Genomic DNA, 23,481 nt, shown 5'->3' with positions numbered 1-23,481 from the left:
TGGCAAAGTTTATACATGTTTACTACCCAATTTGGGAGCTAATGTCTGTGTCTGAAGTGTAATAATAATAAATTCTCAGTATAAATTCTTCTATACTAAATGAATAGCTCCTTGAAGACAAAACCATATGTCTTATAACTCTTTTAATCCAGAGTGCCTTGCTTATATCAGGTTTTCAAATGTTTGCTGAATGATGAGTGAATATGGGCGCCTGGGTGGCTCAGTCAGTTAAGCGGCTGCCTTCAGCTCAGGTCCTGATCCCAGGGTCCTGGGACAGAGCCCACCTGCTCAGCGTAGAGCATGCTCCTCCCTCTCCCACTCGCCCTGCTTGTGCTCTCTCTGTCAAAGAAATAAAATCTTACACAAAAAAACGATAAATGAATAAATGCGTGAATGAATGAATAGAAATGAAACAAACACTCATATTTACAAAATAGCCTATTAGCTGATTTCTTGCCTAAACTGTTAGTTCAGGAGGGAAAAAGAATACGCAAATATCTGAAATATTTCTCTAAAACTTTATTCCAAGTTATTCACCTCACTGTTAATAAGGTGTACAGTTAACGCTCTGTGCCAATATTACTAGGCTTGCCCATTGCCGGCAATGGACTTTGAGAAAAACCCATTTCCTGACACCCAAAAGTTAAATTACTCTTTTCAAAACATACCAAACTCCCAATACTTGTGAAAGTATTACATGCACCATTTCCCCATTAATCTTTAAATGTGAACTTACATTATTAATCTACATCAGTCGATGTTAAAATGAAGTCATTTTAACAAATCATGACTGTACAAATCAAAATACCACTAGTTAATATTAGACAAGAGTATTTTACAAACACTACATTACGTATTACTTGCAATCTGAAACATTACAGTTTGTATTCATGTAAGTTTATTTTAGATAACTGAAACTTCACAGAATTTAACAGCAAATAAAGTTTAAAAAATTTAGTTCTGTACATTAGTTCCAACTATCTCTATTTTACAATCTATAAGGCTCATGTCATAGTTCAGCACCAAGAAGATCTACAAAACTGTCTAACCAGTCTGCTTATTCATCCCATGTGATAGTTTTTTGTTTTTTGTTTTTTTTTAAGGTGAAAGTCTGAAAAAATGCTTTATAAATCCTACTTCCGGACCTTGAAATGGAATACTTTTTTTGGCTGGTCATACAAAACTTGGGTTGTACTTTTTAATGTTCACTGAAAAGATACTCAAGGAAAGAGAATACTTACACCATGAATTTCGGCTGTCAGTCTGTAAGTCGAATGAGTAACACTGAAGCATCAGAGGTAACCTAACGATGCCCTGCGCCCCATCCTTCCATTTTGTTTTAAAATTTTCAAAAGGCAGCCAGAAAAATGCCTTATTTATTCTTCAAAATAAGGTACAAAGAAGGATTGCAACAACTTCCTCATACACGGCTCCACTGACATCTCCACCTTGGACCAGGGATTCCGAAGCAGACCAGAGCGACGTCCAGAGCTTCCCAACGTGCCCCGTGGTCTGAGCAGACATCTGCTCGCTGCCAGCGTCTCTCTGTTCACAGAGGTCATTGCAAGAACTAGTCACCGCTGCCTGAATTTGTAGCGGCATTTCTGTTTCCAGACCCAGTGTTACCATCCTACCCCTTCTCCCTCTTCAGGGCTTCTAAGTTACAGAAAAAGAGCATGTGCGTCTTGCCATTTTTAAGCAGGGTTTGTGCATAACACATTTGAAGACTACATTCCCAAAACTAGAAAGTTCTTTTCAAAAACCGCAGGTACTTTCAGTAAGCTTGTTTGTTCAAAGTACAAAATTCTTATGTTTAAAAAAATTAAAATTGGAGACCAGTACCTCTGCTTTCCCTGCCTGAAGCACACGATTCACCATACCACACTAAAAAACTAAGCTTCATGCACACAAATGGCCAGAGAGGTATGTTTCCAGAGCCCTTAACTGTTCCCGGACACCGAGCACTGGCTAGACCACAAGCGGAAGCATGGCAGCGGATTGAGCAAAGAGACTCTCCCAAGAACACGACAGTTCTCCAGGCTCCATGTCAGTCACATAAAAAGTTACACAATATGTAATCCTTTAAAATTGTCCCCAGACATCCCACGTTCCCAGAACTGTTCCCATCCACACCCCCCACCCCGCCCCACAGTCTTCGAGCTCAGAGCACCCTCTCACTGCTCCCCGTTACTAATGACAGCTGCTTCGGCCTCTGCTGCTGCTGTAGGGAGTCTCGGCACTTTCTTGGCAGGACTTGGAATATGCTAAAATCAAAGGGAAAAAAGGCATTTTTCTTTTTTTTTTGTTTTAAAGAGTCATGGTGCTGAGTTCTAGTAAAAAAAACTGAGGACAATTGTGGAGAGGTTTATGTTAAATGTAAATTCTCTAGAGCTTTCCATGGAATGAACCAACTAGCTATTCTTTTAGTGAAGTTACACAAACAGACAACACGGGAGAGAAGGCGGCCACCACGAGCCACCGTACACAGTACAGACGGCATTCCAACTGTCACTCTGGCTTTCCCCACTCTGACTCTGGTGGCTGACTAGCCACCTAATTGGTGTAAGAGCGAGAAGCAAGGCGATGCATTGATCCACTCTGTGCTGAGCAGATAAACCCCGTATTTTAAAAATGCTAGTAATTTAAGCACAAAGCACTGTATACAATTAGCAAATGGCACAGCGGGAACCCAGTGCCAGAGCCCTTGCTCTGGGGGACTCTGCTTTATCCACATTGTTTTATGTGGCTCAGTCACAGGTCTCCTGAGCCCTGAAACCTGGGGATGGAAACTTCTCACCCTGTCAGAGGCCGAGAGCAAACACTACAAGCTTTACCCACCTCCGTGGCTGTGCTCGAGTGTACAAGTCCAACTCCCTCGCCCAGGGTGTCATCACTGGGGGCCGGGCGCCGGGCGTAGGTCCTCCTGTACTTCTCGTCCACTCTGACGAGGTACCATGTTCCTTCGAAGAGGGAATCTACGGAACTCTGGGGAATATAGTTCACTAAAGGAAAGGCAAAGAACATGAAACATTAGTTATGATTTACAAGTTCGCCAGTAAAACCCGAGATAGTAAGTTGCCCCACAATTCTCACTGACATCGGATTAGTACTGAATAAAGCCTGGACACCCTTATCTTTACGAAACATGTTTCAGGTTATTAGCGCCCCCCGGTAGGCTTCCAGGTGTGTACCTAGATGTTCAAACACAATTTAATATTTTTACCCAAGTGATGAGTGTCCTCTCTGAGCTTCATCTTTTCAGCAAAGACATCTGGTGCCACGCAAGTTCTTGAGTCAAGTCTTGATTTAAGATCACACAAACTTGCTGTTATTTTATCAAGAGCAGACCCTAAAACAGTAAATCCCAATATTAAAAGACAACAGTAGGGGCACCTGGGTGGTCCAGTTAAGTGTCAAGAGATCATGACCTGACCCTAACTTAGGTTCAGATCATGATCTCAGGGTTGTGAGATTGAGTCCCGCATCAGGCTCTGCACTGGGTGTGGGTCCTGTTTCAGATTCTTCCTCCTTCTCTGTCTCTTCCCACACCCTCTCAGGCTCTCTCTAAAAGAAAAAAAGACAGGGACGCCTGGGTGGCTCAGTCAGTAAGCATCTGCCTTCAGTTCAGGTCAAGATCCCAGGGTCCTGGGATTGAGCCCTGCATCAGGCTCCCTGTTCGGCAGGAATCCTGCTGCGCTGCCTGTGTTCCCTCTCTCACTGTGTCTGTCTCTCTGTCAAATGGATAAATAAAATCTTATTTTTTAAAAAATATTTTACTTATTTATTTGACACAGAGAACACAAGGCAGGGGGAGTAGGAGAAGCAGGCTTCCCACTGAGCAGGGAGCCCAATGCAGGGCTTGATCCCAGGACTCTAGGATCATGACCTGAGCTGAAGGCAGACGCTTAACAACTGAGGCACCCAGGTGCCCCCGATAAATAAAATCTTGGGGAAAAAAAAAAAAAAGACAAAAGTAGCATGCCCTGAAACATGAACAAGATGCCGCCAAAAGGAAAAACAACTTTTCATTTCTTATAGAACTATTGGATACTGCTTAGTTAAGAGAAAAAAAATGGTATCTGTTTGGAGCAGCTTCCTATGATCTCTGACTAGACATTTGTTCAGTACCAGCCAGTAACAAATGAGGAAACATGGGATTTGAAACTATAAATAATTTGTCCATGGTCAATCCATGACATAGTATTTGAGTAATGCCCAAGTCTTCCATCAGTTTTTCTCCATGTTTTTGCTCCTTCCTGCTCAGGAATATAAGCCAGGACCATAAATTTATAAAAACAAGGTATCTGGTATAAAACCAAACCAACAAGGAAAGCTTTGGTGTTACACAGTCATGTGACGAGACTCAGCAGCTGCCTGCATTAGACGGACACGGTCCCTTTCCCTGCCTGCATCACCTCCGTGGTTATAAATGCTTTACGAATGAGAGAAAAGATAAAAATTGAAGTAACTTGATGAAGAAGTCAAACACAATGCCATACAAAGATTTTTTAAGCTCACTATACATTTTTTTTCTGACTTGGAAAAAAGGAAAGAAGAGATCCTGACGCAGACATAACCCTGCCATTTACTCAGTCATGGCAGATTCTCAGAGAGTAAAAATCTGGCTGGGGTGAAAGTGAAGACACAGAAGGAACACTCTGCGGGACAGATTCCAGCGCCCCCTTGAGAAGCCCGCTGAATCAGCCTCAGCACCTAGCACAGCAGGCTCCTGACACCCCGCACGGGCAGCGTCGGCCCCGTTTACCTGGTGTGGCATCTTGTGTTACTTTAAGGGAGTACAGGGTGGCGGCCAAACCAGAACCGTAAGAGAACACGCCAATTCTCTTTCCCGCCAGCTGCTGAGGCGAGTACCTGTGTAGAGGGAAGAAAAGCTATTGAAAAGTCTCACCGAGGGGCACCTGGGTGGCTCAGTCAGTAAAGTGGCTGCCTTCAGCTCAGGTCATGATCTCAGGGTCCTGGGATCGAGTCCCGTGTGGGGCTCCCTGTTCAGTGGGGAGCCTGCCCCTCCCCCAGCTGGTGCCCACTCTCTCTCTCTCTCAGATAAATAATTAAATTTTATAGATACATAAATAAAAGTAAAAAACAATAAAAAGTCTCACTGATCCAAAACTATCAAGTGTGGGAAGACAGAAGCTGGGAGTAGAAATTCATCCCCTAGCCTGAGGAAGCTGACCTAAAGCTTTACAATATGCAGACTGAAAACAAGAGCTTCTGTCTCTTTGGGCATGATGGGGCTTATGAGAGTTATTACGCCACAGAATAAGTTACTTTGTCAACTAGGGACTGAAGCTCAACTGCAGGTCAAGAATGAGACGACCACAGAAAGCAGCCAGGAGGGCGGGTATGAACAGAAGAGCTCAGGAGTAACTGTAGCCTCGTCCCACTCATCCTTTAAGCCAACGGACGGTAGGCTAGAGAACCTGGAAAGAAAATGCACCCTGTGACCTGCCACCAACATGCGGGCCACCAGCCTTGGAGTTCAAAATCTAGCAGCCCCAAATGAGAGGAGTTAGGCAGCGGAACTAGGTACTTACTGCGCCAGAACAGAAGCAAGGGAGCCATACACGGACGAGGTGTACATATTTCCATTCTGATTTGACACGAGCAAAGATGCCCTTGTTTTCTGATTAAAGAGTTCAGAACTAGCTTTCATAAATGCTTTTTCCACATCTCTATCAAAGTAGGTATCTTCTAATTTAACATCCCTGAAAGATTTAGAAAAAAGACCATCTTACGATGTTCAAAGACCGTTTTTATTATATTACTCAAAGTCACTAATATTCTAATCTGTGCGTACAATCTGGTTTCCCTATTTATTAAAAGCCAAGCAGCAACATGCTAATTGCCATGGAAGATGTAACAGTTGTACACATATGGTCCTTTTTGTCGAAGCTTTTTTATCATCAGGTTAGGACAATTTAATTCTCATGGCTCAATAAACTCACGAAAGCTCTGTCATCGTCAAACAGAACACACACTACTTCAAGTTCATCATCTTGTCTGCTTAGTTACAAAAGTCAGGATGTTGCAGGAGCCGAGTCTTAAAAAGTTGAGAAGAATTTTACTAGATGTAGAAGGGACAGAATGAGTTTAATAGGCCTGGTGCATTAGGGAGCCTTACAAGCGGGGAAATGTGGAAGGCGCAGGAAAGAGGACTTGAGCTTGGTGGCTACAGGACAGGATGGGGCACAGGGGCTAGAGAGGCAGGGAGAGATTTCAGAGGCTGTCATAGTAAACACAGGAACTCATGAGGCTCTGCTATCATGTGACAAGAGGAATAGATCTAACAGGAGGAAATCAGAAAATATGAGTAGAGATGACTAAAGAATTCATGGGGATCCTCTCTGGGACTCAGTTTCTTCACTGATGACATAAAGGGCTTAGACTAGATGGCTTTTAAGATCCTTTTAACTTTAAAATGTTCACATCTATAAAAAGAATGGTTTAACAGACCGATAAAATACTCACACACAGAAGAAAAAAAAATCCCAATAAACTTCTCTTACCCAAAGGCTTCCAGGCCACTATAGATACTATTTTTATCTCTGTTCTGGTCATTAAGGAAATCATTCAGCAACATCCGAGCTAGAGATTTCTGAACCAGCTTACAGTAGGGCGAGTGGAAGATCATGAAACCAAAATCATTCAAGGTAAAATCTTTATCATTTCCCTCTGAAAAAGAAACCCAAAGAAATTATGAAATTCATTTAAAACACTAACTTTAGAAGTCTGATTTTAGAACGAGGCTAATGTTCTTCTAGCTTTAAATAGCAACCAAAAATATACTGTATCATGAAATATCTCTAGGACTTAAAATGCGTATCAAAAAGACATCCAGGGATAGAACAACATTCCCTCCCAATCACTGTTTTCAAACTTCAGTCTTAATAGTCTATAATTGATTTAGTGGGCTGGGGCCAGATATGGTTTTTTTTTAACTTTAGGGTATTTTTTTTTAAATGAAATAGAATAGGATAGAAAATAGCGAACTGCGTAACTTGTGGCATTATAAATAATTTCATGATTTTTGGGGGGTGAGTTTAGCACTCACAGACTAGGTAGAGTGTACTTCTCACTGTGGGGCCTAACGTTAGAAAAATCACTGTCCTGTTCAATACTGACCAACAGTATGACACTTTACACACGGCTACAATGCTTCTCCAGGGCCACTATGAATCTTATTACATTATTCAATACTTTAACCCTCTCCTACAACCTCTATAAAGTAATGTTGGTCTATGGGAAAAACCTAACTGGGGCACCTGGGTGGCTCAGTGGGTTAAGCCTCTGCCTTCAGTTCAGGTGATGGACTCAGGGACCTGGGATCGAGCCCTGCATCAGGATCTCTGCTCAGCAGGGAGCCTGCTACCCACTGCCAACCCTTTGCCTGCCTCTCTGCTTACTTGCGATCTCTCTGTCAAATAAATAAATAAAATCTTTAACAACAACAAAAAAAGCCTAATTTATATGATACTGTGTGTTTTAACGGCACTAATTCAAATGCTGTCCTTTTGAGTATCTCAAGAAATTTTCCAGGATTAAACACAGAGATTAATGGGCACACTGGAAAAGGAAGTATGAATTCACAGGTCAATTGCGAACAGCCTGTGGGAGAAGGGGGGTCACTTCAGTAATTTATTTTCACTAGGGTCAGCTCTGGATCACAACTGCAAACTAAAGCCTTGTAAAAGTTCCTCTCTCAAAAGATGAAAAAAATTCAAGTTTCTTACTTTTACCCTAGTTTTGATTTTTTTTTTTTTTAACCAGGGTAGGTTTAAATAAGTGTTTTTACATAGATAGACCTCATTTCCAAAGCTTCCCTGTATCCCTAAATTATACATGCCCTGAATCTGTGGGGAATCGCAATCTGGTGGGTGAGGAAGAAATAGTTCGAGGACACTAATGAAGGATGCCCACAAAGCAGCATCTCACTGAAGAGAGCCCACCACACTGCCCTCAACAGATACCCAAACCAAGGCACATGGATGAAACCCACCCTTCTGCCACTGGGCACGGATCTTTTTGCGGTAGACGGAATAGCAGCGGTCTAGTGCACTGAGGTAGCACTGTATAGAAAATTTCCCATCCACTACAGGATATTCCGAAAGCATATCAGGTTTGTAAAAATCATAGGCGTGTTGCATATGTGTCCCACGAAGTCCTATTAGAACAAAAAAGGAAGATGACATGTATTTCTTCTGCTCCTCGATGACTGTATGGTAGTCAGCAGAATGCATTATCTGGGGACCTTCCTAAACTATCTAGTCAACTCTTGCCACTTGCAGCAGGAAATCACAAGGTGAAACTGACATGTAATTGAAATGAAACATAACAGTGTCCACAGACAGGCCTAAGATTCCTTTGATAATACAACAAGGGCTCTACTGAACTGAAAACAAAGTAAACTTGTCACTAATGAGCGACTGGGCAAGTTACTCTTTATTACTCAAACCCATTTTACTGCTCTGTGACATGAGAATGACATTACGTAACTCATAAAATTGCTATAAAGACCAACTATGCTAACACATATAAAGCACTGAGCAGGCAGTACCTGCATTTAATGAACACTCAGTAAGTACTAGCTTCTATTTATATTTTCAACCTCCTCAGCATACATTGCTAATAAAAAAAGAAATGCCCTCCCATTCACTCACCTCGGTCAAAAATTAAAGGAGCATTTGGCCCAATTAGCAGAGCAACAGCTCCCACTCCACCTGTAGGCCTAGCATTTCCTGTGGCATACACAGCAATATCTCCTGCAACTACCAGGGCATACCGTCCTGAAAAAGATTTTTGTTAATATACAAGAAGGTGATCACCACTGTAAGTATCATATGTATGCACTGAAGTCTTCTATTTTCCTAGAATATGCTTTCCCATCTTTGGCAAAGCAAAAAAAATTCTAAATTTTTATAATTTTGTCCTATGTGACAAAGATAAGCAGTTTATAAATCAGTAAGTTGAAAGAGCTATATTTCTGACCATATTCAAACAAGCATAACTGGTAGGTCTGCATGAGGCATTCACCAAAAGGTCATTTGGGCCTATGTATCCTCAAGGAGCGTTTCTTCGGAGTAACATGTGACATACCATCCCAAGAGCTGGACTCAATCCAATTAACAGCATTGAAGACAGCAGCTGTGCCTCCATAGCATGCATTCATTGTATCTATTCCTTCAATATCTGTGTTCCCAGACTCCTCAAAGAGCTGCATCAAATTAGTCTTCACGGACTTTGATTTGTCGATGATTGTCTCTGTTCCAACTTCTAAACGCCCAATGCAATCGTACGAAAGGCTATGTCTCTCCATAAGATTCTGAACCACAGTCAGGCAAAGAGAGTTGATATCTTCTCTGTCTGTGCAGAAGCCCATCTTGGCCTGGCCCAAGCCAACAGTATACTTTCCAGCATCTACACCATCGTATTTTTCCAACTCTGCTTGATCGACATATTGAGAAGGAAAATAGATCTCAAGGGCAACAATTCCCACATCTTTTGGCCAGCAGGCTTCTGCATTCAAAGGAAGTGACCCAGGCATGGTGAAAGAGCTTTAGAAAGAAATACAGAAGAAAACACTGTTTCAGGTTATCAATTCCAGATTGTCAAACTCCAGAAATCAACACTAGAAGTTCAACTACCACCTGAAATGTTAATTTAGTTTCTAAAGTTTAGCATATTTTATTTAGGGCAATTTTATTTTATCATTTTTCTTTATCGAAGTGTAGTTGACACACAATATTCTATTAGTCTCAGGGATACGGCATATTTTATTTGCATTATGCTATGCTCATGGTAGCTACCATCTGTCATCACATGCTATTGCAATACTACTGACTGTATTAGGGGCAATTTTAATATGTGAAAATAGCAATTACAGTATGAATGGAGTACTACCACTTAAAATTATTGTCTTTTAAAAAGATTTGCACTTTACTTAAAACTAGACCTCTTCAGGGGTGCCTGGCTGGCTCAGCCGGTGGAACCCTTGACCTCAGGGTTTTGAGTTCAAGTCCCACACTCGGGGGAGAGAGCACTTTAGAATCTTTCAAACAAACAAACAAACAAACAAAAAACCCACCTAGGTCTCTTTAGATTTAAGACAGGATTATTAAAGGTAAAGAAAACTCAAATAAGATTCTTCTATTGTAAAAAACTGTAAGATAAAATACAATGACAATTTAGTAATATGGTCCACAAACCAGACTGAGGTACCTGATCTATTCCTGGCCATCTGAGAAAGTTTAAAATCAGTCAGTCAGTCAGTCAGTCATCATAAATATATGTCACTCTTTAATGATCTACACAATCTCAGCAAGTAGAAAAGCCACACTATTGAAGTCTACCAAGTAAATCTCTACAAGTCCCCTGTTATTATAAAGAAGCCCCCACCCCCCACCCACAACCCAAATGATGGAAATTTTAAGAAAAAATAAGTTCCAGGACCCTCATCACAGGGTCATATGCCAATATCCTATGCTTTCTACAGCTAGTCTAGAGACAATAAATGACCATAGAACCACAAGGTACCACTTAGCTTCTAATCAGGGGAAAAAAACAAACTCTGATTCAAATTTGAAAACTGGTAATTCACATATTATTTGTGTAGCATCTAAAAAACACCTCTTAAAACCACCTGTTTCTTTTTTTAAAAGGGAACTGAAAAAAGGACTGCTGCCACACTGTCAATACTTTCAGGAGTGTCGAGATTTATTCACTAACAGTAAAATAAATGTGCTACCCACTCAAGAACATTGCTATGTGCATATGGACAAGTCACATAACCTATCAGAGCCTTCTCAATTTCTTTAGAGACTGTATTCATCAGAAAAAGAGAAGTCATTCTGGATACTTCCAGCAGTGGAGAATTTAATACAGGGAAATGGTTACAAACTTGGTGGTGGGACTAGAGGAGTCAAGGGGGAATGAGGTTATTAGATCCCACGAGCTCACACTCCTACTGAAGCTGCGGGAGCTACCAGTACCAGCATCTCTGCTGCTGAGCTCGAGCTCCGACGCCGCCCCCCAACCCCGCCCCAGGTCCTTCCTGCTGCCTCCACTGACGAAAACAAGCCAGCCTCGTCTTCCCATCTTCTTTCTCCCTTGAGTACTTCCGTGGGCAGTCTACTCAGAACCCAGCTGAAATATACAGTTGTCAGGTGTGAAGAATGACACAGCCTATTCATTTTAGAGAAAGAATATTTCCCCATTTAAACTTCAACAACTTAGTTTTCTTTTTAGGCATCACATTAATTGGAAGGGGCTCCTTACGTGGCAGAATTTCAGGTCTTCGTTCACCTAAAGGCCTTGGCTCATGAGAGTTACCTGTGTCCTACTGGTTCACCAACATTCTTTAGCATTTACCAACTACCACTTTGACTCCTAAAAATGAAAAGTCCAATCCTATATTTATGTCATTTGTCCTCTGCCACTCTGCAAACTCTGGTATAGTATTAAGTATAATGAAATTACAGACTACTGCCTTGGTGAGTTAATTACTGAAATCTTGAGAGAATATCTAAAGCAGAGAGGTATCCTTAAATCATGTCATTTACGCTTAGCCCACAGGTCATCAGGTGTAAGTGTACTGGGAAGCCTGAATGGCTCAGTTAGAAGTCTGCCTTCCAGCTCAGGTCAAGAGCCCAGGGTCCTGGGATGGAGTACTACATCATGCTCCTTGCTCAGCAGGGAGCCTGGTTCTCCCCCTGCCTCCGTTTGCTTGTGCTCTCTCCCTCTCTCTGACAAATAAATAAGTATTTTTTTTTAAGTTGTAAGTATATTGGGGCGCCTGGGTGGCTCAGTGGGTTAAAGCCTCTGCCTTCAGCTCAGGTCATGATCCCAGGGTCCCGGGATCGAGCCCCGCATCGGGCTCTCTGCTCGGCGGGGAGCCTGCTTCCCTTCTCTCTCTGCCTGCCTCTCTGTCTACTTGTGATCTCTGTCTGTCAAATAAATAAATAAAATCTTAAAAAAAAAGTTGTAAGTATATTAAAACCTAAAAAATAAGCACCTAGAAATATAATCACAAAATCTAAGTTAAAGGTCCCAAGGGATACCACTGAATCTTCCTTCGAAATATAAGAATCTTATTTATAAGTTTTTTCATTTATGCAAACAATGACAACATGTTACATGCCAAACATTTGGGATAAGTTTTTTTTTCCTCTTTATTTATTATTTTTCTTTCAATTTTTTCAGTGTTCTAAGATTCATTGTGGGATAAATTTCATAGAAGATAAGCTTTCCCCTTTCAAATATTCACCATCTCTATGTATAGGATACAAACACCTAATAATAACCAAGGAAAACAACAGAGACATCACATTATGCTATGAGAACTACCTAACCCAGCCTGGAGGCAAGGGAAGGAGTGGGAAGAGAGGCTTCTCGGTTACTGGAGCTGCCCTGAATCTTCAGAATGAGTAAGGAGTAGTCAGTAAAGCTCTGCAGAAACAAACAGTGGTAGGAGATTTTCAACAGGGTGGACAACATCAAAAAAGGCAGGGTACAAAGATGTAGGAAAAGCTGGGCTAATTTCCTGAAGTCAAACGTGAGGCCCAGTGAGTTGAGCAGGCAAGCAGTAGGTCAGGAGAACTAGACCAGAGACCGGTCATCATGGCTCTGGTATGCTCCTAAATGTTACTAGGCAGATTCTAAGTTTACAGTAAAACAAGATTAAGTCCTCTGCACAATCCACAAAAAAGAGCTCTACAGGGAGCTCTGGGATGGGAAAAAGCAGGGAGCCTGCTTTCCCCTCTCTCTCTGCCTTCCTTTCTGCCTACTTGTGATCTCTGTCTCTCTGTCAAATAAGTAAATAAATTTTTAAAAAAAAGAAAGAAAAAGAAAAAAAAGGAAAGAGCTCTACAACTGGTGTTAAAAACCAAAGACCAGTCTATATCCTTATAAGAGGAACCCCACCCATATGCTACCCTCTAAGTCACCAAACCAGAGGCAGTAGTATTACCCACTTTCCCAGCCTTTCCCACAAGATTACCACTTGGGATTCTTTCCACTCTTCAAACTGCTCTAAATACACTGAGGACAGTGTGGTCTTCCCTCCCTCACCCAGCAGCCTGAAATACTTCTGGAAATAAAATGTACATACAATCTTCTAAACAGTTTATTAAAGGCCACAATGCAAGGCTTTGATTCCAGAATTAATCCATATTTACCATAATCTGACTAGCTCTGATCAGTTCTTATATTATTGTACCTAAGAAACAAGGCATAACTTTTATGCTTAAACTTCTGAGAGGTTAAATAAGTGCCTTATTTCATTTGGGGGAAGAAAACTTAGTTTAACCCACACTCAACAGGTTGAAAGTGAATCATGACTCTGAGCTTGGTGTGGAAAAAATTTTTACATTTTCCAATTCAGTCAATATTGCTCATTCTCTGAGGGTTTTGACAGCCAAGATTTCCTCATTATATTCCTGATAAAAAGCTGTGCAATTTGAAATAGCTGGCTTTTGGTTGAAATTAAGGTGGGGTAAGATTAAGTTGGAAAGGAATGGAAAATTAATACAGGGAAGTAATGGTTTCCATGGCATTTCAAACAACAAAAAGTTTGATATAGTTTCTGATCTGTTATGTTTACTTTTAACTATCCTATTAAGCGTATGCTCTTACCCTGTCCTCTCAAATGCTCTCTGAAGTAGGCCAGATACACTTAGAAAAAGAAAAAGGCCAGCTGAAGATCTGAGATGTTCACACTACAGTGTGAATGCCATACACAATGGGGCATTCTAGTCATTCACTAAATAGCAAAAAAAAAAATTCTAAATCAAATATAGTTCAAAAATCTGACAGTTTAAAAAATTACCTGCATATATTTTCAACTTTTTGCTGATAAGAAGGTACTTCACTATTTTTAAGAGGATTGTATCCACAATTAAAAAAAAAAAAAAAACCAAGTAGGCAGGATAATGGGGACTCTGTATTTGTAATAAAATGTGTAAATTTTCATCTTTAAAAAGTCAAAAAATTAGTTTCTAGATTTCAAATATTAGTCTAATAATCATAAAACTGGCCAGTCTCCCAAAGCACTATTGCATTAACTAATATTTTAAGATATAAAACTCTGTTAATAGGTTTTAAGAATGTGCAAGGCACACAAGTGGCCATTTGCCCGGGATAAAAATTAAATTTCCCCCTTCCATGAGAGAGGAAGGCGTTCCTTAGCAGCATGACAGGATGCCGTACCTGTGTGAGGAATAAAGAACTGCAGTCTCCAGGTCTGTCACTGTGTTTCCTCCTTCAGGCACTAGGAATTTCAAATAAGAACTTCTTTTAAAGTCATCAATCACCACACAAATTCAAATAATGACTCCAATTCAAAGTAAGTTAAACAATTCCTTGTCCAATTACACTGCATAGAACAGAATTTGACTCTGCTTAGAAAAATGATAGTTAAAGCTTATACAACTCCCCCCCGCCCCCTTATTTCATGAGTTAGAGTGGTAGGTTCAGTCCTGGTAACCAACTGCCAGACGAAGCTCCTGTCACCTTGAAACCAAATGCGACGCCAGGAGAGCTGTTAGTTGTCTTTTCTAAATTTGAATTGTTGAGAATTGAAGGGAAGGAATATAAGTAAGTTGGACTGGACGAGCAAGCTCCAGAGTAATGAGACTCCCACATTCCAGAGTTTGCTCTGGGGGCGTCTGAGGGGCTCAGTGGGTGAAGCACCTGCCTTTGGCTCGGGCATTGATCCTGCGGTCCTCAGCCCCCGCTGCTTCTCCCTCTGCTCCCTCCCCCCTAGTCGTGTTCGCTCAAATAAATAAAAATCACAAAACAAAACAAAAAGAGCTTGCTCTATCCTTAGGAGTTTGTGGCTTTAGCAATGTGTGCCTCTCTGAGCTTCAGTTTTCTCACCTATCAAACGCAGTTAACACCTGCCCTCCCAGATGGTTGAGAAGATAAAATATGTGAATAACACTTGGTAATATAAAGCACTAATACATCATTATCCTGGTTCTTAGTATTTTTTTAACAAAATATTCATCTCTGTAACAAGATCTAATTACCTTCATTTACTTCATCTTTTGCTCCTACTTTCCAACGTGTCCACCTCCACCCTCCCCAACGTTTTCCAAGTGATTTTTCCCTACAGTGATTGTATTAAAAAGATGAGCATGTGATATCAAGATAAAAGAGCATTAAGCTTTTGCATCACTTAAATTATGTGGAAATAAAAAGGGAAGGGGACCCTGGAACAGTTTTTTGTGTCCATCTGTTCTGCAGGATTGTTCCTTGAGACAGCCGTTTCTATGTTTAATGAAAACATAATTACCTTTGCTCTCTACTTAATTATTGGCAAATTTAGCATCTGCCTTTGCCTGATTAACCGGAGACTACATGATTCCCCCTCCACGTTGAGACTAAATAACTTAAATAACTTAGTAATATCTCTTCTTGAAACCATGTACGTATATGCATTTGACACTACTTTCATCAATAAAATTTCTCCTGAACTGTCAATATTCCCTTTCGGTTTTGATTATTTCAACTGGGGAGAGCTTTAGGTGGGGAGAGTGGGGCAGAGAGAAGAGGAGGGTAAAGACAGGATGGGGAAGAGAGGAGAGGCAAGAGGAGGAGGAGAGAGAGAGGAGGGCATTAGAGCAAAGAAGAAATAAACAGAAGAAAAACCAAAGTTCACAGAGGACTGCTGTGTTACCGAAGCTCTCAGGAGAAAGACAGGCCTGGAGACCAGGAATGGAAACGAAGGCGGTAAGCGCCACTCTCGGGAACAGTCCATTAGAAAGGGATCAGGCTTTCCCTCCAGTTCTGCAGCTGCTAGGAGGGTTCTCTATCCTGACTGCAACTGCTCTGCCAAAGCCCCGGCTGGCCATCAGCTAGCTTATTTCTAACAGAAGGTCTTTTCAGAGCGTCGGATGGAGGCCGGCCACCCAGGTCAGGAAGCAGTTAGGGAACCGCAAGCGGCTGGGCAGGTTAGCACAAGGCATGCCCGAGCACTGGGAGCCACAGCACAGGGGCCCTGAGCTTGGCAAAGATAAAAACTGAAGACTGCGGAGTCTGCTAGGGCTGCCAGGTTCATACAATGATGCTTCCTCCTGCGGGCTTACTCAGAGTTCTGAATTCCTTCTTCTGGATCCTTCCTCAGCCTTGATTCAAACAAGTGGTCAGAGAAATGCGTCCAGCAGCCATGTAGGTACATGGACCACCAGAAGCAGCTGCCTGCTCATCTTTCTCACTACACCAGGAGAGAAATCAGGACATCCTTTTTCATGAGAAAGGGCTGGCAACCTTTCCTCCCTAGGAACAAGCAAGCAAAACTGCTGGTGAGGCTTTGCGCATGCCCGTACCGTCCTCGGCTCTAGTTCTCTCTGGAAAAAACACACAATCCTGCCTCTCCCCAGAGCTCCTGGTCTGCTTGCAAATTCTACTCCTATTTTAAGGCCCTGTTCTAAGGTACCTCTTCCAAGGTTTCCCTTTCTAATGAGGGCCCCGCACTTCTACAGCAGGTCTATGTCATTCACACAAAGTCCTCACAGTCTGCTGTCAACGGGAAACTAGTCGGGACGCCTGGCTGGCTCAATCGGTTCGGCGTCTGCCTTGGGCTCAGGTCATGATCCCAGGGTTCTGGGACTGAGTCCCACAGGGAGCCTGCTTCTCCCTCTCCCTGCCACTCCCCGTACTTGTGTGCTCTCTTCCTCTCTCTCTCTCTCTCACTCTGACAAATAAATGAATAAATAAAATCTTAACATAAATAAATAAGTAAAAACAGTGTGATTTAGAAAAATGGAAAGCTAGTTAGGGGCAGTATTCCTAGCCACACTTGATTCCTAGACTCCTGCTGGGAGAAGGGCTGTATTTTGATTCTTTTGAAATCCCTTTGAGATCTTGAAGAAATGGTCATTCAACTGCCATTTTCTGAGGCGCCGAATTTGGAGTTATCACAGAAGACAAACCTTTTAGATTTGAGTACCTGTAGCAGCCCTCATTAGTAAGTTCTTTTTGCTATCACTTTTTTTTTAAAGATTTTATTTATTAATTTTGACAGAGAGAGATCACAAGTAGGCAGAGAGGCAGGCAGAGAGAGTGAGAGGGAAGCAGGCTCCCTTCAGTGCAGAGAGCCCGACGTGGGACTCGATCCCAGGACCCTGAGATCATGACCTGAGCCGAAGGCAGCGGCTTAAACCACTGAGCCACCCAGGCGCCGCTTGCTATCACTTTTTAAGTGAGCGCTGCACCAAAAAGTGCCCAGAAAGTGTTTAAGAAAATTGGCTTTCTACTGAAAAGTGTAAGGGATCCAAATGGAATAAGACAACATTTGGTTGTTCTTATCATTCCCATATGCACACATCCCTAATCACAAAACCGGCAAAGATGAAGACTGAAAAATTAGCTCTTTTACTGCTCTAACACACTCAATTGATAGCAAGTGAGCATCACCACATATCGAAAGCCTCAGAATGAACAGATTATTAAGACTTGAGTCCTACTATCCTCCCATTAGATTGGGTAACATGTTTTCAACCTTTTGAATCTGTACCACCATCCTGAGAGACATAAAAATATCACACAGGGCGCCTGGGTGGCTCAGGTGGTTAAGTGTCCAACTCTTGGTTTCAGCTCAGGCCATGATCTCAGGGTTGTGAGATCAAGCCCTGCAGAGGGCTCAGTGCTTGGCGGGGGTCCACTCGAGATTCTCTCTCCCTCTCCTTCTGCCCCTCCTCCCACTCTCTCTCTGAAATAAATCTTAAAAAATAAATCTTAAAAAAAAATCACACTCTTTTATGGTATTTGGTTTGTTAGTAACCCAATATAAAATTGTAAGACTGTTCTTTTCCACATGAAACTACAGATTCTGATGCATAGCCCATCAGATTCCTCCAACTAGAGCCTCAACTGTATCTTCCCTCATTCAGTTCCACTGCTTTTTTTTTTTTTAAAGATTTTATTTATTTATTTGACAGAGAGAAAGATCACAAGTAGACAGAGAGGCAGGCAGAGAGAGAGGAGGAAGCAGGCTCCCTGCGGAGCAGAGATCCCGATGCGGGGCTCGATCCCAGGACCCTGAGATCATGACCTGAGCCGAAGGCAGCAGCTTAATCCACTGAGCCACCCAGGTGCCCCCAGTTCCACTGCTTTACAGTTTTAAATAATTCTAGGTCACTGAGGAAATACACACTACATCAATATCAGGGTTTTGCACTTCCTTCCAGAAAAGCTTTCTAAAATCTCAATCAAAAAATCTTAAAGTCTGAGACGCCTGGGTGGCTCAGTAGGTTGTGCCTCTGCCTTTGGCTTGGGTCAGGATCCCACAGTCCCTGGATCAAGCCCCACATCGGGCTCCCTGCTCAGCAGAGAGCCTGCTTCTCCCTCTGCCCCTCCCCCTGCTCATACTTTCTCCCTCTTTCTGAAATTAATAAAATCTTAAAAAAAAAAAATCTTAAGGTCCATCTCACAGTTAAGAAAAACAAGATGTAAAAGCACTCTGGAGGAATATGTAAGAAGAAAACAAAATCAAACGCAAGGCTCCGAAATAGCCAACAGATGACATGGCCTTCTATGGTCCCAAACAAAATATCCCGTAATTTCTCCCCATTGTAAACACCTTCCTAAGAACTGGGGTTACTGATTAAACAAGAACTGAATAAAGGGCAAACCAACAAATTTAGGAGAAAGAGACCTACAAAGGTTAAACACCAAGAAAATAAAAGACTTTCTTCTTTCCTATAAAATACGCTATCCCTGGCCTCTTTACCCTTACAAAAATAACTGAAATTTTAAAGAGAAAGTTTTGCTCCAAGAAAGAACAAAAACTGCTTAGAGGTCTCAAGATACAAAGAACTATTTGAACAGATCCATGTTCAGGACTTTCAATCTGCCCTCTAACAAATCTGCACAATGGACGTCCAAACTCCATCTCCAAAGGAAAAAAGCTGTTAACTATACAAACATTTGTCTTACTTTTGTCATTTATCCTGCCATTGTTGCTCCTATTCATCAGTGTGATAGAGCAAATGTTACTCAGCAGAAGCCAGAGTACATCATCCCACTGCAGCAGGCTGACAAGAACCTCGGCAGCTCGAAGGAGCTGTGGCAGAGGTGGGCAGTCAAAGAAGCCTGTGATGGCCTAAGGCCAAGGCCACCAGGCAAACAACAGAGACAACCGGTTCTCCAAATCCCTCCTCCAGGGTAGGTCAGAGTAGTTTTCTCTACCCCTGGTCAAAGAAGAACACAAGACACCCTACACTTAGCTTAACCCAAAACCCACTGTGTGTGAAGGCCTTGTGGGGGCCTGTCCACTACATTATATCAGGTCAGGCTGACCCTGAAGCTCTTAGCAGGAAGGACGGGTAAGGGACTTCAGAACACCAAGAAAACCCATTTTTTCTTTAATATGGGCATAAAAAATATGGAGGCGGGAAAGTGGGAGGCAGGAATCTGTGAGATACGAAGCAAGCAGACTGAAGCAGTCAACAGCCCAAGTATTCGGCCAGCTTAAATCACGGTTTTGATGCTTTCTGAGCTGGGGAAGGAAAGTTATGCTCGCCTACTTCCCTTTCCCCCGGCCACTCTCTACTCTTGATGTGGCGGCAAGAGGACACACCCCCTGCCAACCTACAAGCCTCCATCTAATTAGGTGTGATCTTCGCCATCCTTCGGCGCCCACACTTTACCTAAAGCTCTGGGAATGCCTTGGCAGCCTAGCTCCTTCCTCGTCCTCTCCTGATGCGCCTCCCCAGCTCCGGTCGCCTCAGGGGGATCACAGCCACGTCCCTGGCACCTCCAGCTCCTGGCTGTGTCTTTAGAACCCTGGCCCTCAACGCCCTTTCGCCTTCTCCCCTCCGCGACTCTCCAGCCCCTCGTCAAACCCGCCGTAGTCGGCCCCAGGCCCCCTGGCAGGGGAGGCCGGGCACTGCCCTGCTCGCGGCGCCCCCATCCTCCCCGGCCGGGTCCATGCCTCCGCCCTACCCGGACCGAGTTGGAGCTCCTTTGGGCCTAGTCAAGGACACCGCCTCCGCCTGGTATTCACCCCGCCCGGTGCCGCAGCAGCCCACCTCTCCCCCTGCCGGGGCACTCACCCAAATGTGACCGGGCGGTGGCCGTAGAAAGAGACCGGGCCACGGAGGGGCAATACACGGTGCCTCCCCCCCGTCACCAGCTTTATAGCTGCTGACCCACCCGACTCCGGCACAGCCGGGAGTCGGTGGGAGGCTGGACAGTGGTTCCAGCAGCCAATCGCGGCCGGGAGAGTTACCCGGCAGCGCCCGCCCCCTAGTCCGGCTTCTACCAATCCGAAGAAAACTAGAGGCGGGCTCTTGCTAGGGTTTACCCTCGTGGCTGGAAGGGCGGGGGAAGGGGCGGGGACAAAGTTGGAGGGCCGAGGAAGTGGGGTGAGAGAGTGACGTGCGGTGGCCCGAGAGCCGGCCTGCCAATAACCGAGCGGCGAGAGACGGCGAGAGCCAACGGGAACGGAGTGAGAGCTTCTCCCACCAATTGGAGTTTAGTGAGAGGAGACGGGAGCCAATGAGGTCTCCGCGTCCCACCACTGGGGAGAGATGGTCAAGTGTGGGAGGCAAGTTGGTCCCCACTCGCGAGTCTGTCAGGTTGCTTAGCAACAGAGCTGGGCTTCACCTGTGCGTTTTCTACATTACTTTATTTGAATTCAATCTCAATGGTTTCTGTTTTTCAGAGCGACCAAAGGCGCCAGCATTACAGAGCAGGATGTCACTCAGTTTGTAAATTGTGTAAATATTCTGAACACCTGATTTGTAAATACCTAATACCTCCATTCAAAACTATCTTGATTTTTAAAGAGGCTGCTATTGGGACAATTCTTCCTAAGTAAACTGGAAACAAGATAGTTTGGGGTTAGAGACACCAGTGAGGACAGTAAGGAGCCTTGCCGGAGCGGGGAAATCGATCCTGGTTCTAAGAGTTTTACTAGCTCATGCACTCTGAGGGGAGGGCTCCATCCGGCCCCACTGTATTTTCTGAGCTAGGTATGTGGTAGGTGACAAATAAAAGACTGTCGAAAGAAGGAAGGGGCCCCATGATTGTTGGTACAGCAAACCCATAGAATATAAACTGCCTAGCTCCCCCAGAAATTAGAGAGGAGCAAGCTGGAGGACATCACTGGAACACTGTTTGTGAGAATCCAAAGGTGGACAATTATGGCTTTAAATTAGATGCTACCTCATCTCCTCCTCAGACTGAGAAACCGTAAAACTTAGCTTTGATGGGGACCATGAGAGATTCAGAGTTGTTTGTATCTCTCTCCCTCTGTTTCATTGAGACCCAGGAATGCTGTTGATAAGAGCCCATTGATGACTCTGTGCATCACACAACTACCATTATAGGAAATTTATTATCCACTATAGATACTAACCTAGTAAGAGACATTCTCAGCAGCAAAGTGGCAAAATACATTGCCAGTGGAACCACGGTGGAGTGGTGGTGTAAGTTAGCCATGGGAACGGACTCCTCAGTGGTTATCACTCTGCAGTACTATTGCTCATTTCATGCTCTCATAAAGTAACTGGGTGATAAAGAGAGAGAAAAATTGCCTGGTTGTGATGGTCAGCAATTGTGCGGGGGAAATTAAACACTCTTGACTTATTAGAATATACTGAAAGGAAGTAAGGACAAACACAAGAAAGAAGATACAGCTTTGTCCTTAGAAAGGGATAGCCAATAGTTCCAGCTGCAGAAGTTCATAGTGGGAAATGACTAGCCAGATAGCTGTGAGGGTGGTCACCTTGCATAACAGGAAAGTCCCACAAGGCACAGACTGTCTTTTTGATAAAATTAATCTCAGCTGAGCAAAGTGAGCATGGTTCTGGGAAGCTAAGCAATGAACAATGAAATGGGTTGATAATTAGACATAGAGCATCTCAACTGAATTTTTAAGAACAAGCCTCTGAGATTCCGTGGAATCTGACAGCAGATAATACAAGGCTGCAAAAATACTAGCTATGGCCCATGCAAATGAAAACAAAATATACATATACTTATTTTCAAAGGGGCTGCAAGTTTTTTGAGCCACAATTTTACACAAGCACAGTGAAGTCCATGTCCTACTAGAATGTGCATATTAAGATCTACGTTTTATTATAGTTTCTAGATTTAACGCTAAGTCATGTTGGTCATGCACTACAGATGCTATACATCAAAGGCAAAATATAGTTTATTGTTCTGTCCTACTTTGAAAGGAACAACTTTATTAAGAGGCAGGAAGATGTAATAACAGCATTTAGTATTAGAAATTCATCCATTGAACATTTGCTTTTTACTTACTCTGTGGCAGGAATTGTGCTAGACTCCTGCTGCCCAATGACAAGCATTAGCTACATGTGGCTCCTGAAAGGTGGCCAGTGCAAAGGGAGTAAGACAGAAGTGTAAAATACACACCACATTTTAAAGACTTAGTACAAAAACAGGAAATATCACCTTCATGATCTTTATACTGATATATGTTATAATGATAATATTTTGATTATATGAGGTTAAATAAATATAATACTAAAATTAATTTCATCTGTTTCTTTTTAGTTTTAGTGTAGCTGTTAAGAAATGTAAATTTTTTTAAAGTTTATTCATTTCAGAGAGAGAGAGATTGAACACAAGTTGTGGGGAGGAGCAGAGAGAGAGGGAGAAGCAGACTCCTCGCTGAGCAGGGAGCCCTATGTGGGGCTCCACCCCAGGACCCCGAGACATAACCTGAGCCGAAGGCAGAAGCTTAACCGACTGACCCACCCAGGAATCCCGAAATGTAAAATTTTATATGGGCTTCCATCTGTGGCTCTCCTTTGTGCTGGACAGTGAGAAGATCCATTGAAAGACTCTTTCCTCAAAGAGTTCATAGTGTAAAGAATGGAGAAGAGAAAAGTGAAAATAGCAAAAGGCTGGGTTTCTGGCCTTTATCTCACTAGGTAAAGAGTAGGTGAGGGTGGGGTGGGAGATAAAAGGAGTGTTACTAGAACCGCACATGATGTTTTCCCTTTCACTTGGAGGACAAGGAGTGAGTTCAATGGAATGTTCTTCCCAGAATGTGCTCCTGAGGTTAATCTACTTCTTACTTGTCAACATTTATAATAAGAGTTTCCTGAGTATCTACTGTTTTTCAGAGATGATAGTATGTGTCTTGTATACACTATCCCTCCAGTTTTGCCACTGGGGGAACTGAGGTACAGAGAGGTTAGGGAACTTGTTTCAAGTTACTCAATTACAAAGTAGAAAAGATGAATGCAAATCCGGGTCTTGTAATGTCAAAACCCATGTTCCTTCTACTATTCTATATACAAAAACACAGTTGTGTTCAAAGAAGGTAGACTGGAGTAGGTGGTAGATGTTGAGTAAAGGAAGGTTATAACTTCTCCCGAGAGGCCTCAGAGAACAGCATTTACTAACCTGAGGACTCTCCCCATACAACAGTTTGGTGCCTGCTCACAGGCTCCGCACACTTCTTTCATCAGCTTGCTAAGAACAAGTCCA

At 42.9% G+C, this 23,481-nt stretch overlaps 1 protein-coding gene across 3 annotated transcripts; it reads right to left on the bottom strand.

The window, feature by feature from the left end:
* Positions 1–504: 504 nt before the first annotated feature.
* On the bottom strand, positions 505–20,203 carry HMGCS1 (3-hydroxy-3-methylglutaryl-CoA synthase 1). 3 transcript variants are annotated; one of them, XM_046000084.1, is made up of 11 exons: positions 20,070–20,203; positions 14,221–14,386; positions 9,115–9,572; positions 8,679–8,804; positions 8,018–8,182; positions 6,528–6,693; positions 5,556–5,726; positions 4,766–4,872; positions 3,224–3,349; positions 2,839–3,002; positions 505–2,264 (listed from the first exon to the last, which is right to left on the bottom strand). In XM_046000084.1, the coding sequence occupies exons 3-11, from the start codon at positions 9,560–9,562 to the stop codon at positions 2,175–2,177; spliced, it is 1,563 nt and encodes a 520-aa protein (XP_045856040.1). In that variant the 5' UTR covers positions 9,563–9,572; positions 14,221–14,386; positions 20,070–20,203; the 3' UTR covers positions 505–2,174. The 3 variants fall into 3 exon arrangements, with proteins under 3 accessions (XP_045856040.1, XP_045856039.1, XP_045856041.1); XM_046000083.1 differs by having other exon boundaries at positions 14,221–14,281; XM_046000085.1 differs by lacking the exon at positions 14,221–14,386.
* Positions 20,204–23,481: the final 3,278 nt, after the last annotated feature.

This window comes from Meles meles, chromosome 3, assembly GCF_922984935.1.
Source record: "Meles meles chromosome 3, mMelMel3.1 paternal haplotype, whole genome shotgun sequence".
NCBI lineage: Eukaryota > Metazoa > Chordata > Mammalia > Carnivora > Mustelidae > Meles > Meles meles.
This window is presented reverse-complemented; position numbering and strand designations above follow the sequence as displayed.

Coding starts and splice junctions, on each gene's coding strand:
- HMGCS1 (XM_046000084.1), bottom strand. CDS start 9,562: ATGCCTGGGTCACTTCCTTTGAATGCAGAAGCCTGCTGGCCAAAAGAT. Junction 3,350..4,765: donor AACACAAGATGCCACACCAG/GTAAACGGGGCC, acceptor TTACTGTTTTAG/GGTCTGCTCTTGATAAAATA. Junction 2,265..2,838: donor ACTCGAGCACAGCCACGGAG/GTGGGTAAAGCT, acceptor CTTTGATTTTAG/CATATTCCAAGTCCTGCCAA.